This window comes from Galeopterus variegatus, unplaced genomic scaffold (assembly GCF_000696425.1).
Source record: "Galeopterus variegatus unplaced genomic scaffold, G_variegatus-3.0.2 Scaffold1123, whole genome shotgun sequence".
Taxonomy (NCBI): domain Eukaryota; kingdom Metazoa; phylum Chordata; class Mammalia; order Dermoptera; family Cynocephalidae; genus Galeopterus; species Galeopterus variegatus.
Window position 1 is genome coordinate 394,724 of NW_007727234.1, and position 17,500 is coordinate 412,223.

Here is a 17,500-nt window from a genome sequence, read left to right on the forward strand (position 1 = left end):
TTGCAATCCCGTTGCCGGTCCCGGTCCGGTACGGGGGCGACACTGAGGGTTGCGATCCATTGCCGGACACGGAAAAAGACAAAAAGGAAAAAAGAAAAAAAAAAAAAAAGAAAAAGGAAAAGTGGTTAATGTCCAAAAGGCAATAAAACTATAACCTTTGAGGTTATCTTTTCTACTAGATAAAATTCATTTGCAGGGATATTGGACAATAATTCTTTGCATTGCTTAAGTTTTGCATTGCTCAGTTTTCTATAAATTAATATCTAGCTTGTTTTTTTACTATAAAACAGTCCATACTAAATAGTAATTGAAATAAAGGTACATTCCTCTAAAAAATTGGATAATCCTTGAGTGGGCTTGCTAGGCAATGCCCCAAAACATTGAAAGAACATATAATAATTCCTTTTTGCCTATTTCCAAATTTTGGATAGTTTTTATTATTAAGAATTAAAAGAGAAATGTGACCTCTGAGAACTTTTTCTTCCTTCCCTTCTTCTCTCTCAAACACTTCTACAGCACTTTGCATGTACCTTTTCTTCCTTCCCTCCCTCTCTTTTTATCTCTCTCTTCCCCAAACACTTCTACAGCACTTCATATGTACCAAGCATTATGTTATATATTTTACAAATATAAACTCATTTAATCTTGGTAAAAGAGGCCGGTTATCTCAGTTGGTTAGAGCGTGGTGCTCATCATACCAAGCTTCAGGGTTCGATCATTTTACCAGCCAGGCACCAAAATAAAAATAAAATAAATAAACTATTGTAACAATCTTGGAAAAGGACAAATTGTCCCAAACCTGATCTGGGGCAATATGCTTTTGTGGGATATAATACACAGCTTCCATTTAGGAAAAAAAAAATAGTATTTTTTTTTTTGGAAAAATAATATTCTTGGGAAAATGCTCACACGATTTTCTGATAAACTTTAATGGAATTAAGACTTCTTCTGAGAAACTAGCTACTCACCTACCCAATTGACTTTTATCTGAGGGGCTATCTGTGATATTCCTTTTTTTTTTTTTTGTCTTTTTGTCTTTTTTCGTGACCGGCAACGGATCGCAACCCTCAGTGTCACGCCCGCACCGGACCGGGACCGGCAACGGGATTGCAACCCTCGGTGTTGCGCCTGCACCTTGCTCAGCCAGTGAGCGGCCGGTCTGTATGTGGGATCCGAACCCTCGGCGGGAGCGCCGCCGCACTCCCAAGCGGCGCACTGTAGCAGTGCGCCACCGGGCCGGCCCGCAATAACATTTTAATAAAACTTTGACACATGCCCATAACTAAATTATCTGTAAAATCTAATTTTCCTCAGCAATTCTCATAACAACCCAAGAGATCTAAATATGACTCTACTGTCCTTTCCTACCCAGTTTTATAGGTCTAATCCCAAAACACTTTCCTTTCTTAGGAGGATGGCCAGAAGTTGAGGGTGGACACAACACTAATGGTTGGATTTATTTGCAAAGCAATAAAAAAAAGGCCTTCAGTTCTCACTAGAACAATAAAAATGACCATCTATCAGGGTGGCAGAACATTCTTAGAGTTTCAGATATACTGGAATCAGGCGTAATAAGAGAGGTTTATAATCAAGGAGAAATAAACTTGGGCTTCATGGCAACCTCCACACGTCACCACCAAAAAAGTATTGCTATTGATGAAACCAGTCAGGACAGAGGAGAAAAGAGGGGCTGCCATGCTTCCCCTGCTGAACTAAGTCCTGGGGAAAAAGCAAGTATCTCCTTCTTATCAGGAAAACTGCAGAGGCAGCTGGGGCTTGTAGTGGGTCAAATTTTGGACCACTTTATTCATTGTGCCCCTAACCTCTTGCATTCTCTGTAGGTGGTAATGGTCCTTTCTGGGGATCAATAGTAGATTGACCAAAACTCTGAAGGTTTATGGCTGAAGACAGGCATGTAATGATACTCTACAACTGTGAGGATCCCATACCCTGGGGCTAGAGGCCCCCATTCTTTGTTCTGAGGTTTAAGAGGGGACACTTTGAAGTCTCAGCAGTCCCTCCAGAGTCACCTGGGGAAACTGTGTCTATTCCACAAAAAAGGGAAAGACAGAGGGGAGGTTGGGCTACATATACAAGGAGCCTCAGAAGGATGTGGTAAACATTGGCCTTTCTTTGTGGAGGTCTGCAAAGATTTACCAGAGGAAAATCAGGGACATACATTATCCTGACAGTCTAAAGCAGAGGATGCTGGCTTAAGGAATCAGCTCTCATGTATTCTTTTCAGTGGAAAGTCAGGATACAGTAGAGAAATGATTAAAATGCTCCGAGAGGCTAAACTAATCTATATAATAAAGAGCAGAGTAAAGAGAGTTAAAAAGATATTTTTGGAGAGGAAGAAGTAACAGAGCACGTACAGGTATGAGGGAACTGAAGACAAGTAGAAAGGATTATTAACTGGATCCCCATGGCTGACTTTTGAAAAGTATGACTGGATTTGGGAATTCCTTTTTATTACTTTTGACCACTGTACTCTGTTTATTTGAATGTGTGATACTAGCATCTGGGCCATAAAGGGCCCAAGATTTATTTATTTAGATTATTCAGATACTTAAAACAGAGATGAGAAAGTGTGGTACTGATAATACTAAAGTCACAGGGTTCAGATCCTCATACAAGCCAGCTGCAATGAAAAATAAAATATAAAAAATATAAATAAATAAAAACCCACAGAGAAAGACCACACCACTCTTCACTCCTTTACCACCATTTTTTAAATTTAAAATTATTTATTGGGGCAACCGGCACAACACAACAAGGTGGCCGCCGCACCTCCGGGGGCCTGAGGAGAAGAACCCGCGCGTCTCCTGCCTCGCCTTGTCCCGGGGGGCTGCCCAGCCCGGCTCGGCTCCTCGGCGGGTTTGATAGACACCAGCTTGATTCTTGCAATGAAGAAAGGTCCTCAACAAAAATTATTCTCCAAAGCCAAGATGACACCGTCATTTCACTCTCCTAGTCCATCGCTTCTTATATCCAATATGAGATCTAGGTCACTTTCACCTTTAATTGGATCTGAGACTCTGCCTTTTCATGCTGAAAGACAGTGCTGTGAACAAGTCGAGATGACAGATGACAGCAATATGCTTTTGGACTACCAAAACCGTAAAGGAGCTGATTCACATGTAGGAGTTCGCTGTATTACAGAGGCCCTCATTAAAAAACTTACTAAACAGGACAACTTGGCCATGGTAAAATCTCTGAACCTTTCACTTTCTAAAGATGGTGGCAAGAAATTTAGGTATATCGAGAATTTGGAAAAATATATTAAACTTGAAGTACTGAATCTCAGCTATAATCTAATAGGGAAGATTGAAAAGGTGGACAAGCTGTTAAAATTATGTGAACTCAATTTAACATACAACAAAATCAGCAAAATTGAAGGCATAGAAAATATGTGTAATCTGCAAAAGCTGAACCTTGCAGGAAATTAAATTGAGCATATTCCAGTATGGTTAGGAAAGAAGTTAAAATCTTTGCGAGTCCTCAATCTGAAAGGCAACAAGATATCGCTCCAGGATGTAAGCAAGTTGAAACCACTTCAAGATTTGACTTCTCTGATCCTACTTGAAAATCCAATTGTGACCCTTCCTCATTACCTACATTTTACCATTTTCCACCTCCGTTCACTGGAAAGTTTGGAAGGTCAGCCAGTAACCTCTCAGGATAGATAGGAGGCTTTTGAGAGATTCAGTTTAGAAGAGATAGAAAGACTGGAAAGAGACCTGGAAAAGAAGATGATGGAAACTGAAGAGCTTAAGAGCAAACAAACAAGATTCCTCGAGGAAATTAAAAATCAAGATAAACTGAACAAATCTTTAAAAGAGGAGGCCATATTACAGAAGCAGAGCTATGAGGAACTAAAGGGTGACCTAAACATGAAAAATGAATTGCTAAAACAGAAGACCATGGAACTAATGCGAGCATGTCAAAAGCAGTATGAGCTAGAACAGGAATTGGCCTTTTCTAAAATTGATGCTAAATTTGAACCACTCAATTATTATCCATCAGAGTATGCTGAAATTGATAAAGCCCCAGATGAAAGTCCTTACATTGGCAAATCCAGATACAAGAGAAATATGTTCAGCACAGAGAGTTACATTATCGATAATGCCCAGCAAGTACAGATCAAGAAGATGGAACCAGAAGAAGGGGAACAATTTAGAAATGAGCATGTGAACTTGAGAGCCCATGCACCACAGGACATACAACTGGAAGACAAAGAAAAAAAAATAAGTGCAGGTTAAAAAAAAGTTATTTTAAATTATTTAAAAATATAGAAAGATTGAATATAAAAAAAATTATTTATTGAGTACTTACTACATCCAAGGCTCTCTGGAAACTCAAAATCCAGTGAGGACTCACACACAAAAAAGTTTTTAGATGGAACTGGTACTTCCTAAACTAAGACTTTAAAACAATTTTTCTCAAAGTGAGGTTCTGATTAGTCCATTTATGTTGCTTATAACAAAATACACGGAACTGGGTAATTTGTAAGAAAACAAAATTTATTGCTTCAGTTTCTGAGGCTGAGAAGCCCAAAGTCCATCTGGTGAGAGTCTTCTTTGGTGGTGGCTTTACAGCAATGCAGGGGTCTCACATGGCAGATAATGGAGGAACAGGGAGAGTAACCTCCTCATTCACTCTTTTTAAAGCCACTAGAACCACTTCCATTATTCCAAGAATGGATTCATTCATGAGGGTGCAGTCTTCACAATCCAATCACCTCTCAAAGGCCCCACCTTTCAACTACCACAATAGGATTTCCCACCCTTTTAACACTGTTACAGTAGGGACTAATCTGGGGGGACATCAGTCCACAGCAGGATCTCTATCGGAATCTCCTGAGGATGCTTATTAAAAATGCAGATTCCTGCATTCCACACAGATCACAACTTTGAGGATGTGATATGCATTTTTATCAGGCTTCCTGGACTCACTGTCCTGAGGAGCTGGGGGAAAGAAGGAAGAACCACCCACCAAGGTGAGTGGGAGGAAATAGTGTGCAAAGGCTTGAAGTAAGTTCTCCATCTGAAAGTCACTTAAATGTTCAAGGAGAATTAAATTCAGTCTCTAGGAAAGAAATGACAACTCCTGGGTGTCAAAGCTACAGGGTATGTAAGATATACAGTGAACTATTCTGCATGTACTCAACTGGCTTTAACATAATGGGAACAGACCAAGGTAGCCTTTAAAAACATTTTTATTGTAGACATATTTAACACAAGATTATTCGGTATAAAATGTCTAATCTACCTATTCTAGACTAACATTCCTATATGACCACATTTACACATACTTCTTTGGTGTGGGATTAAAAGCCACACATATTATCTTAACCTCTAAGTGGGTGCTTATGATGGTCCACTAGTTGCCTTATAGGTATAGAAATTCCTCACTCCCTTGGGCCTTAGGAGAGTAGAGGAGTAAGAGGCACTCCTATCATGGGAGCAGGTATTGTGGAGCTATGAAAGCTCAGCCTTATACTTGTTTTCTGTGGTTGGGGGCTCCCTTTCTGTGAATGGTTTCCATAGGTGCTGTTCACACCCTTGCTATGTATGATTGGCTATATGCATATTAGTACATCCTCATATGTCCATTCTAGATATAATTGGTGCACATACTGGTTCTACCACTCCCAATTTGTAGGTTTGACATGTAAGCAAGTTAGATAACCCCAATATATCCACAATGATAAGATGTGGTGACCCTCCCTTCGATGTAAGCAGCCCTCATGGGCTAGAACTGGGACTTCAAGTCATAATTCATATACTCATACACTTTACACCCACCCAGCCTAAGGGTCTTTATCTATTGCCCATGGGTAACTGGACCACAACTCCCCAGTAATTCCACAGGGCCAAAAGAGAGGGCTTGTGATCCAAATTAATATTTGCCGAACGGTTCCCTGTGCCTGGTCTCTAGCCAGCCCCACATTTACAAGACAATATGATAAGAACCCTGCCCAGCTAGGGAACTTGGGTGAAGGAGATAAAGAGAAAAAAAGGAAAACCACTTAGAGTAACAAAAGCTGTTGCTCATTTTTAAACGAAGTCAAGGATGATTTGAGTCACTGACCACTTATGGCCACTGCTGCCAGAGTGGTCCTGGGCCAAAAAGCAAAGAAAATTGACTCAGGTTTCTGTGGCTTTCCCTTCCTCTTACCTGGGTATGGCACAGACTGAGAAGTAGTCACAGGCCAGGTTAAGGAAGGGTTGTTTGCTCATGCACCATTAGGATAAGATCTGTCTACATTCCCTCCTCCAGCCATTTGCTTAACACCTATACAAATGTCAAGCCATTTGTAATGTTGTGGTCTCAACCCTGAGCAAATGCACCAAACTCTGAAAGTGAATTCTGCTGTATGCTGGCTGTGTGATTTTAGGCAAGTAACTATTTCCTGAACTTCACTTTACTCATCTGTAAAATGAAGATAATACCTATGTATTAATTTGCTAGAGTTGCCGTAACGAAGTACCACAGACTGGGTAGTTTAAACAACTGAAATTTATTTTATCACAATTCCAGAGGCTAGAAGTCCAAGATCAAGGTGTTAGCAAAGTTGGTTTCTTCTGAAGCCTCTCTCCTTGGCTTGTAGATGGTCGCCTTCTCCCTGTGTCTTTACATGGTCTTCTCTCTGTATGTGTGTCTGTCTTCATTTCCTCTTCTTAGAAGGACACCAGTCATATTGGATTAGGCCCCACCTAATGACCTCATTTAAACTTAATTTTCTTTTTAATGGCCCTATCTCCAGATACAATCACATTCTGAGGTACTGGAGGTTAGGACTTCAACATATGAATAGGTGGGGTGGAGGGGTGGAGGGTTACACAATTCAGCCCATAACAGCCTGCTAGGTATTATTATGATAACTGAATTAGCTAATGTGTTTAAAGCATTGACATAAAGCCTGACATAATATGCCCCCCAAGATGGTAATTGCTATTGATTTGAGATCCCATATAAAAGAAGGATTCTGCCATTTAAATATAGAGAGGGAGCTGGCCAGCTAGCTCACTTGGGAGAGAGTGTGTTGCTGGTAACACCAAGGTCAAGGGTTCAGATCCTCATGCTGGCGAACTGCCAATAAATAGAGAGAGAATAAAAGAAAGAGGGAATTCCTATTATGGCTCCTCATTCAGCATCTGGTGGGCACTGCTCCTCTTCTTCCAGGCCTTATTTTGAAAAATGCTAACACATGCCTGAATATAACACCTGTGGAGGTCTTTTTATGGGATGAAAAGCAAAGCAGAGTGTTAAATTTTCTCTTCCATGCCTGTTGCTGTTATCCTCCTGGCTATATTGTAAACTCTCTGAGGACTGTCTCACACTTCTTTTGTGTCCCTTCCTATTTAAGAACAACATGCTGAATGCACAGTAAGAGCTCAGTAAAAAGCAACCAATCAAACCACATGCCCTCATGATAGTTTAACTTATTTGCAGTAACAAGTACTGCTCAGAGGTGCACTTTACGGAGAGGGTAAAACGCCATCTAGTGACATTTGTTATTAGGCTAGGAGGGTGTGAGATTCACAAAATCCCAGACTGGTACTTCCTTTCTTATTTATTTGATATTTCTATATGCAAAACCAATTAGAAATCTTCTTATAGTATGACAGCTTTATACATTAACGATAAATTCAACCAAGCTTTTATTTTTCATTATTTCCCAGAGATTTCTAGCCTTCATATATTTAACCTCTGTGAACTGATTATTTATGGAATGGAAAAGCAATAAATAGAAGTGTCATACAATTATCATTGACAATAGAATAAATATAGAGAAGGCCATGAGGAATCAGGAATCATGAAGCATCTATTTGGTATGAAAAATGTGAAGTAAAGTGACTGCAGGAACATCTTAGTGCTGTGAAACTATTGTTCCTGTACTATAATGCCAGACTTAAACAATTTGATGACTAAAACTTTTACTTATTTATTTTTGTGTGTGTGGCTGGTACAGGATCCAAACCCTTAACTTTGGTGTTATCAGCACTGCCGCTGTAACCAACTGAGCTATCTGTCCAGCCTAAAACTCTTAATAATAAAATTTTAATAACACTTATACCTGTCAACATGTCATACTTTCTTTCTTTCTTTTTTTTTTTTTTTTTGGTGGCTGGCCAGCACAGGGATCCAAACCCTTGACCTTGGTGTTATCAACACAGCACTGACCAACTGAGCTAACTGGCCAGCCCTACTTTCTTGAGAAAACTTTATTCTTGTATCCCAAAAGTTTATTCTATGATGAAATCTTCAGCTTTGGCAGAATACTGTTTTTAACATTCAACTATTTTGCATGTGGCCAAAGTATGTTTTTGTTGCACATCTACTTAGAACCTATTATTTGCCAAACTGTGGTTTAGGTACTGAAGATAAAGAGAGGAGACAGATACAGTCCTTGTCTTCAGAGTTTATCTTATGGGGGTCAGGGTAGAGATAGTGTATATTGTGGAAAATATGCTGTGAGCGCATGGGTGGAATGTGGGATCCTGTTTTGGGCCATCAGAACCCAGGGTTTTTGGGGACGCAGCAACCCCCCAAAAGATAATCAGATGGTAAGTACTGAGTTCTACTAAGCATAAATGCTTCCTGGAAGAGGTCAATCTAAACTAAACCTTAAAGGAAGAATCAGAGGTGGCTGGTTAAAGGGTTTAGGGTTACAGAGGCATGGTGGGGAGAGCAAAGGAAGCACTGGAAAGGAGGAAACAGTGATTTCAGACCAAGGGAACAGAATATGTGCAAAGGACCTGAGGGAAAAGAATAATACAATCCATTCTAGATCTGGAAGTACACAAGCAGCTGTACTTACATATTTCCAACTTACTGTGGTAGCCAGCCTCTAAGATGGCCTCCCCATGACCCTCCCCACTACTATTCATGTCCTGTGTCGTCCCCTCCAACACTAAATAATTGGTAACCTGTGTAACCAATAGGATATTGTGAAAACTATGGTGTACAACTTCTGAGGCTAATCATAAAAGACATGTGGCTTCTGTCTTGCTCTCTTTTGGATCATTTGCTCTGGGAGAAGCCAGCTGCCATGTTATGAGGACACCCAAGAAACCCTATGGATAGGACAAGGTGGCAAGGAATTGGAAGGATTGCCAATAGTCATGTGAAGGAATCTTCTTGGAAACAGTTTCCAGACCCAGTTGACTGGAGCCTCAACCACATCCTCTTGAGAGACCCAGAGCCAGAACCACGCAACTAAACCTCTCCAGATTCCTGATGCACAGAAACAGTGTAAAAAATGTTTTAAATTGTTTTAAGTTGCTAAATTTTGGGAGGAATTTGTTATGCAGCAATAGATAACGAATATACTCACTGGTGTGCACAAAGACAGCAAAATGCATCGGTTTCTATCCATCAGTCATTTCCACACCAGCTATCAGATTACTTTGGTCCATAGCTTGCTTTGTAAGTTTGTGTTTAGTTTTAGAAATATTTTATGGAGATTGTTAACCCTGTTATATCCAGGAAACTCAAAAGCAGAGTTGAAAGGAAGAGGCAAATTATAGAAACAAAAGTGGAGATGATAAAGGCGGAAGTGGTGAGAAAATTACAAAAGCTGCACCTGCCTAAGGGATACGTTCTCAGTATGATTTTGAAGAACAGAGGGAACAGGAAACAGATGAAACGCCTATACCATCCACAGCAATCACCAAGCAATGAGGAAAAGCAGATGATGAAATGGAAAAATTGAGTCTGTGCCTAGAGTATCAGCACCAACGCTGGATGCCTTTTAGCTTTTTGAGGCTCAGAGTTTATTGGAGGGCTTAAAGAACAGACCTAGCAAAAGAGTCACTGGGTCACTGGTGGTTTCACAGGGGATGGCTTGTTGGCTTTAAGACCTATTTTAATCTGCACAGCATCAAAGTGAGCAGGAAGTGGTGTCTGCAAAAACCTTCACTGCCAAGTAATTCTCAACTGCATCTGCAGGGATCATCAGAAAGGTGGCTCATCTGCTTCAGTAGATCAGAATCAGTGGTTGTAACATTTCGAAGAATAAACTCACTCATTGATAGAAATGCCTTTGGGAGAACTTCAAAGAAACCTGGGCTCAGGCCATGGTTCTGGGGCTTGTACCTCCCCCTACCTTTTCTCTCTTATGAACGCTAGTATATATGCTTCTGTACCCCCACTGGAAATTGGGACATTACTCTCTTGTGATTACCCCGTGCGTTGCCTTCTCCCAGTACGTCAAATAATAAAATTTGTTATGCCTTTCCTTCATATTGGAAAAAAAAAAAAAAAGAAATGGCTTTGGGATCTAAGCCTTAGACTCATTCATACATTCATTTCAACAAATATTTATTGAGCTCCAAGGATGGGTGAGATCCATGCCCTCATAGAGCTTTTTTCAAAAAAAAAATGGGAACAAGACAGTAAACATGTAAATAAACTAGATAACAATGTCAGGTGATAAGTGCTATGAAGAAAAAGCAGGGTGAGATACAGCGAGGGAATTGAAGATATGTGCTATTTTTAGAAGGCTGGTCAGAAAAAGCTTGTCTAAAGAGGTGACATTTCAGTTAACTCTTGTCACTTTAGGCTTACCGATATACAGACTAAGAAACTGCCATTCAAAACCTACCCTGTTTATAATTAGACAAAGGCTGGCCCTTGGCTCACCTGGGAGAGTGTGGTGCTGATAACGCCAAGGCCAAGGGTTCCGATCCCTATATAGGGATGGCCTGTTCACTCACTTCAGAGAGAGTGGTGCTGACAACACCAAGTCAAGAGTTAAGATCCCCTTACCAGTCATCTTTTTTTTTTTTTTTTTGGACCGGTAAGGGGATCACAACCCTTGGCACGGTGTGGTCCATACCACGCTCAGCCAGTGAGTGCACCGGCCATCCCTATATAGGATCCGAACCTGCAGCCTCAGCGCTACCAGCGCTGCACTCTCCCAAGTGAGCCATGGGGCCGGCCCTACCAGTCATCTTTAACAACAACAACAACAACAACAACAACAACAACAAAAAATATATATATATATGGGGCCGGCCCTACCAGTCATCTTTAACAACAACAACAACAACAACAACAACAACAACAACAATATATATATATATATATATATATATAATTAGACAAGTGTCTGTAGTTCAGTGTGGCTGCAGCTTAGAAGTGAGGGATGGGGAGAGGGAGGATTGGCCCATGTGGTGAATCTAGATAAGGGAGTAGTAACCAAATCATAACGGGCTTTGTAGGTCACAGTAACTAGTTTGGATTTTATCTGTAGAACAATGGGGATCCACTGAAGGGTTTTAAGTTGGGAAAGGACAGGATTGGCTTAAGAAAATCACTCTGCATGTAGGTTGGAGATATCAGCCCTGAAGGCGGGGGAAAGTGGTTAAAAGGCTATTTTCCAAATAGGCCAATAATCCAAATGGCCTAAATTAAAGAGACAAGGGAGCTAGAAGGAAGTTGCCAGATTCACAAGCTTTTCAGTATTAAAAGAGGTGAAAGGGCAAGATTTGGTGGTTGTAGAGTGTGAGGAAGAGAGAAGAATGATGACAGGAATAAAGGTGGGCTTATTTATTGAGAATGGAAAAACAAGGTTAGGAGCAAGTGGATGAAGAGTAATTCATTTGGGGATATGTTGAATTTGAGGTGCCTATAGGATATCCAAGTGAATGTCAGCAGGAAGTTGAAAATATAGGTCTGGGGCAGACCTGTGATGGAGATACATAAGTGTGGGATATGAAAGGTAATTAAAACCAAGAGAGGACAGACAGGTCACCTTTGTTCAGGGAAAAGAGAAAAGTGTCAATAACAGAACCACGAGGAAAACCAGCATTATAAGGACTGGCAACAAAGGGGCAGAAAGTGAGGGAAGGCTAAAACAGAATGACTAATCAGAACCATAGAGGTCAGTGAGATGTGGGACATTGTGATTTCATAGTTTCATGTGGTCAAGTGGCTTTATGTTCTGAGGCCAGTCACTTTCCTGTCTTTGACCCTCTGACAAAGCTTTCATTTTACTCAATAAATATTCATTGATCCTGTACTATGTGCCACTAAATATTCATTGATCCTGTACTATGTGCCACTATTCTAAGTGCTCAGGAAACATCAGTGAATAAAACTGACAAAAAGCCCTGACTTCAGGGAGCTTACATTCTAGCGTGGGGAACAGACAATAAACATTTAAAATAGGTTAACAAATATTAGAAGGTGATAAATGTTATGAAAAAAATAAGAGTAGAGTAAGGGGCATCAGGATGTAGAGAGGGTATGTGTGCAATTTCCAATGGGACAGTCAGAGTAGGCCCCACTGAATGACAATTGAGTAAAAATTTAAGGTTTGCCCAGTAGGTATGTAGAGGTAGAGCATTCTAGGAAGAAATCACAACTAGTGCAAAAGCCTTGAAGCATACTTAGGAAGTTCAAGCAGTGAGCAGGGTTAGAGTACCAGGAGATGAGGTCAAGGAAGAAATATTGGGCATCGGGTAGGATTTTGGCTTTCGCTGAGAAAAATGAGGGGCCATTGGAGGGTTTTGAGCAGAAAAGTGTCATTCTGACTGCTACGATTAGAATAGATGCTGAGAGGCGAGGGTAGGAGCAAGAAGACCAGGGAGGAGACTAGTGTAGAAGCTCAAGCAAGAAATGACGGTGCCCTGAACCACGATTAAAGCAGAGTGGGTTTCTTGATGGCTTGGAAGTGGGATGTAAAGGAAAGGGGAGTCAAGGCTAACACCCAGGCTTGTGTCCTAAACCAAAGGAAAGATATTGCCATCAGCTGAGACAAGGGAGACTGTGGGAGGAGCAGGTCATTTGTTTGCTTTTGGTGGAGAGGGAGAGCGGGTAGGAATCAAGAGTTCAGCCTGGCGTCCAGGTGGAAATGTCAGCCGGGCAGCTGGCTGTACAAGTTCAGGAGCGCAGCCTGAGCTGGAGATGCATGAATGTCGTCAGCATATGCTTGGTATTTAAAACAAGGAGAGGAAATAAATACGTACTTTTAAGTGTGATGAGTGCCACGAAGAAAACGCAAGGGAGCGAGAGCGTGTAGGAGGGAATTTTACACAAGATGGCCAGAGAAGGCCTTTCTGAGAAAGGAAGGCATGCTTCTCTCGCAGAGGAGAGAAGGGAGAGGAAGCGCGTGGGGGACACTGGTGGGTGGAGTGCGTCCCACCCCACAGCCAGAGCGGGGACAGTGAGGCGGTGGCGCTGGGCCGGCGAGGACCGCCTGCGGCCTGTCGTCCCCGCCTGACCCGCGGCCCTCGGCTCCTGCCTTTGGCGTGGTTACGGGCGGCTGAAACCGAAACTCATCTAATGGACACGTCCAGCTTCTAACAAAAGCCAAGCAAATTCGGCTAGAGTGCAGATTTCATTGATAAGACAGCTCAACTACTTTCCAGCCAATCCTAGCAACTAATGAACTCGTAAAACCCACACAATCACAACTTTTCTAACGACAGCGGGAGGCCTCAGGCTCCCTCCCGCGGGCACAGGGGCCGCCTCACTCGCGTCACTCTGAGGTAACAGCCTTTCTCTTCAACCGCTCCATGGAACCTCCGGGCGCGACACCCCCCCCCCCCAACGGGTCGCAGGATGGGCCAGGCCCCGTTGCGCTAACCTGGCTGGTCACGCTCCACAAAAGGATTCACTGGGCGGGACGACCCGACGTCTCTTCCTCTTGCTCCCATTGGCTGCCGTCGCCAGGCTCGCCTCCCCTACTGGCTACGGGGGAGCCTCGGGCTCGGCAGAAGCTCACCTCCGGCGCACTGAGCAGGCGCGGCTTCGCGTCGGCTGGAGGGGGCGGGCGGGGCGGCGCGCGCTGCGTCCCGGCGCTCGGCTTTCCCTCTGCCGGTCCCGCCCTCCGTCGCGGCGGCGCGGTGCACCCTGGGATAGGGAGCGATCTCCGAGCGAGGCAGCAAGATGGACGCGGGATTCTTCCGCGTAAGTAGAAGCACGGGGATCTGAGGGGCAGGGAGGGGCTTCTCGGTAAGGCCCGGCAGGAGGCCTAAACTTGGGGCAGGGTCGCCAACGAGGGGAGGCTTCGGAGATCCTGAGGATCCCCCGTGCCGACGGACGCTCCCCCCTCCGCGGCGGCGGGGACCGGTGCGCCCCTGCGCAGTCTCCTCCTCCGGGATCGTCCCCCCTACGCGGCGGCGACGGTGGCCGGAAAATGGCGGCGGGACTGGGCCGGAACGGTCCCTCGCTGCCCGCCTGCTTGGCGGGGCCTGCAGGCCGAGCCCCGGGCGTGAAGCGGGTCCTGGGGCCTAGCGGAGCCGCGAGGAGGAAGTCCCTAGGGGGAGGCCGGAGGGAAACCCAGAGGTGACTGGCGGCGGGAGGCACCGAGCGTACGGTTTAGGTGGCACAGCCCAGGAGAGCGTGTGACGGAGAGGCGGGCAGGAAGCGGCGTTTGGCGGCTTCCCGTGAGAAAGCTGGTTCCCCCATCCGCCCACGTCCTTCTTCCTGGCCCTAGGCCTTCGCCAAGGCGCCTGGTCAGAGTTCGCGGGAGCTCCCGCCCAATTTGATAACCCTTTTGGGAGGGGAACTCTGACACTTTGCAGTTGGAACGTTTGAATCTGAGTCTCTTTGAGGGCAGTGAGTGCGACGAAAAGGACACGCGTGTGAGGAGGCAGGTGATGGGGCGAATCTACTCTCCTTCCCGCCTTCCACCTCCCCCCTCTTCATCCCCGTTTGTTTTACTTTTTCGGAGTCGGCTGGTGAAAAGTTGACTCTTACCTAAGCTTTCCAGGCGCTGCCCCGCCCATCGCCTGCAGGCAGGGAAGTTAACCTCGACGTAGTCGATCCTCCGGGCCCAGACTATCAGGCTGGTGCTGGAGCCCGTTTGTCCCATATTCCACTCCTGTAGGAAATTAGCACTAGGTCGAGATCTAGATGAGTGGGAAGGGATACTTATGAGTATAAGACTAGAGTTGAGCAGCAGTGATCCCTTCAGAGCTTACAAGTTCTTTTAATGCAGAATGGAAATTTATAAAGACCAGTTGGTCTAAGCCATACCTCCACTTTCTGGAGCATATAATTTGCAGTTTGTATGTGTGTTTTTATGTTTTTTGTTGTTGTTTATTTGTTGTTGTTTTTCTGACCAGTAAGGGGATCGCAACCCTCGTCACTGTGTGGTATGCACCACGCTCAGCCAGTGAGGCACCGGCCATCCCTATAAAGGATCCGAACCCGTGTCCTCAGCACTACCAGCGCGGCACTCTCCCGAGTGAGCCACGGGGCCGGCCCTTGTATATGTGTTTTTAAAGGAAAAGTTGTAAAAGGGGAAGGCCAGGGCTTTAGTAAAAATATTTTGGCACTCCAAACCAGGCATTGAAATTCTTCTTTAATTGGCTTTAAATATGCCAACGAATTTTTCATCAAAAGTTGCAATATTATTCCAAGCATTTGACCTAAAACAGCCAGTTATTGGACTATTCTTGGGTCATGCAAACAATAAAGGTGGTTAATTTATGGAACGATGGTTTTGTTTTTTTTAAAAGATGACCGGTAAGGGGGTCTTAACGCTTGCCTTAGTGTTGTCAGCACCACGCTCTCCCAAGTGAGCAAACCGGCCATCGCTATATAGGGATCCGAACCCGTGACCTTGGTACCATCAACACCACACTCTCCCAAGAGAGCCACAGGCTGGCCCTGGAACGATAGTTTTAAACGAGCTTATTTTCACACCAGAATTTTCACACTGGTGATGAGTTTTTTTGTAATTTCTATCAAAGTGTTTTGTAGTAAATATTCAATATTTCCCATGGTGCAAAAGTAATATGTTGAAACAGAATTTTGTCAAATGTTTTCCCTTGAAAAGGAGTTCCAATAAAAGAAGAGCAAGGTGGTTGATAAGTACATTTTAAAATGAAGTTTGCTTTTGGTATTGGTAAAAATCGGGGAAAGAATGCAGTTTTTAACACACTGCTTACAATTCCTTAAATATAGGAGTTAACTGGATTTAAGCTCTGAGTTAAAAGATTTTAGGGCAGTTATCTTTCTGTTACACTGCTAACCAGATAATAAACTGAATATTTCAGTTAAGGTAGAAATGACATTTTGGTATGTGGCCATACCACCCTGAACACACCTGATCTCATCTGAACCCTGGTTAGTACTTGGATGGGAGACTGCCTTGGAATGTGCAGTGCTGTAGGCTTTAAAGAAAGAAATTTTACCTTCTGTTTACTGAACTTCTGCCACGTGTCAGATACTTTACATATATCATTTCTGATATACACAGCAACCCCTGTTTTAACAAGCAAGGAAACATCCTCAGAGAGGTTAGATAACTTGCTTTGAGATCATATGGCTAACTAGTGGCAGTTGGGATTCTAATCCAGGTTCTTTACCTTCCCAAACAAAATTTTCTTGATCACATTCAAAGGGACTGTGGCCAACTCAGTGAAACAATTAGTAGATTTCAGATCGTACAGCTGATTGATTGTGTTTAATTGGGCCAGTAGCAGTGACAAAACAAAAAAGACTAATTCATAATCACTTGATCTTGTATATTGTAGTATTTGTAAGCTCTCATTTTTCCAAGTTCTTTGCTGAAATTGAAATTAAGGTAAACGTGTGGAAAACTGACAACACAGTCCTGGGGTGTTCTTTTTTCCTTTTCCTCTTGTTTGTATACATTGCCACAATAAACAGAAAAGCCTTATGTATCTATTAGCATAGGAAAAGATGTAAAAAGACAAATCAGACGTAACATTGGTTATAGGGAAGGTGTTAGCTTTATGTTGTATACTGTTGTATTATGTTTGACTTGTGTTGATGAGCATATATTTTTTGATTTTAAAATACAGTCAAGTTTTCAAAATGTCAGCTACGTGGGGAAAAGGGTATACATTTTCCACCTATGACTATTAGTTATGGTGTTTCTATCTACTTGATTACCCTATTTTGCCTTTAAAGGCCATAGCATCATTAGCTGATAGAATGTAAGGATTTAACTTTGAACCCTTAATTAAGATGTATTTCTCTTCCTATAGGGAACAAGTGCAGAACAGGACAATAGGTTCAGCAACAAACAGAAGAAACTACTGAAGCAGCTGAAATTTGCAGAATGCCTAGAAAAAAAGGTATTCTTCTGGAGGGGATTATTTTGCATCTTTACAGCACAGTTGATTCACACATTTTGGGGTGGTTTGGAAGATGTTCCATAAACTGAATGCTAAGAAAAACATTCATAATTGAACCTTTGCCACCTTCTAATCACCACACACATAGCACAATCAAATAAGAATTAGCAAATTGTACTTATGCTAAACAAAAAAATTTCATAAGCTAAAAGGAACTTTGTTAGACAAAACTTTCACTTGAGCTTTCTTTTAGGATTGTGAAGTTATACTCAATAATCGTTTGCATGTTTTATCAGGTGGATATGAGCAAAGTAAATTTGGAGGTTATAAAGCCTTGGATAACAAAACGAGTAACAGAAATCCTTGGGTTTGAAGATGATGTTGTGATTGAGTTTATATTCAACCAGCTGGAAGTGAAGGTACTAATATACAAA

The 17,500-nt window shown here is 42.8% G+C and overlaps 1 protein-coding gene and 1 pseudogene across 5 annotated transcripts in view; both read left to right on the forward strand.

The window, feature by feature from the left end:
* Positions 1–2,906: 2,906 nt before the first annotated feature.
* LOC103592316 lies at positions 2,907–4,250 on the forward strand (annotated as a pseudogene).
* A 9,603-nt stretch (positions 4,251–13,853) lies between these two features.
* Positions 13,854–17,500, forward strand: part of SRRM1 (serine/arginine repetitive matrix 1) — a 26,634-nt gene continuing 22,987 nt past the window's right edge. For 3 of the 5 annotated variants that reach the window (XM_008574976.1, XM_008574974.1, XM_008574975.1), the window contains exons 1-3: positions 13,854–13,923; positions 16,977–17,066; positions 17,363–17,485. In XM_008574976.1, coding sequence (XP_008573198.1) covers positions 13,903–13,923; positions 16,977–17,066; positions 17,363–17,485 — 234 coding nt within the window. In that variant the 5' untranslated portion in view covers positions 13,854–13,902. Of the gene's footprint in view, positions 13,924–14,282; positions 14,302–16,976; positions 17,067–17,362; positions 17,486–17,500 lie in introns of those variants that run through there. The other 2 variants (XM_008574977.1, XM_008574978.1) reach the window with 2 other exon arrangements.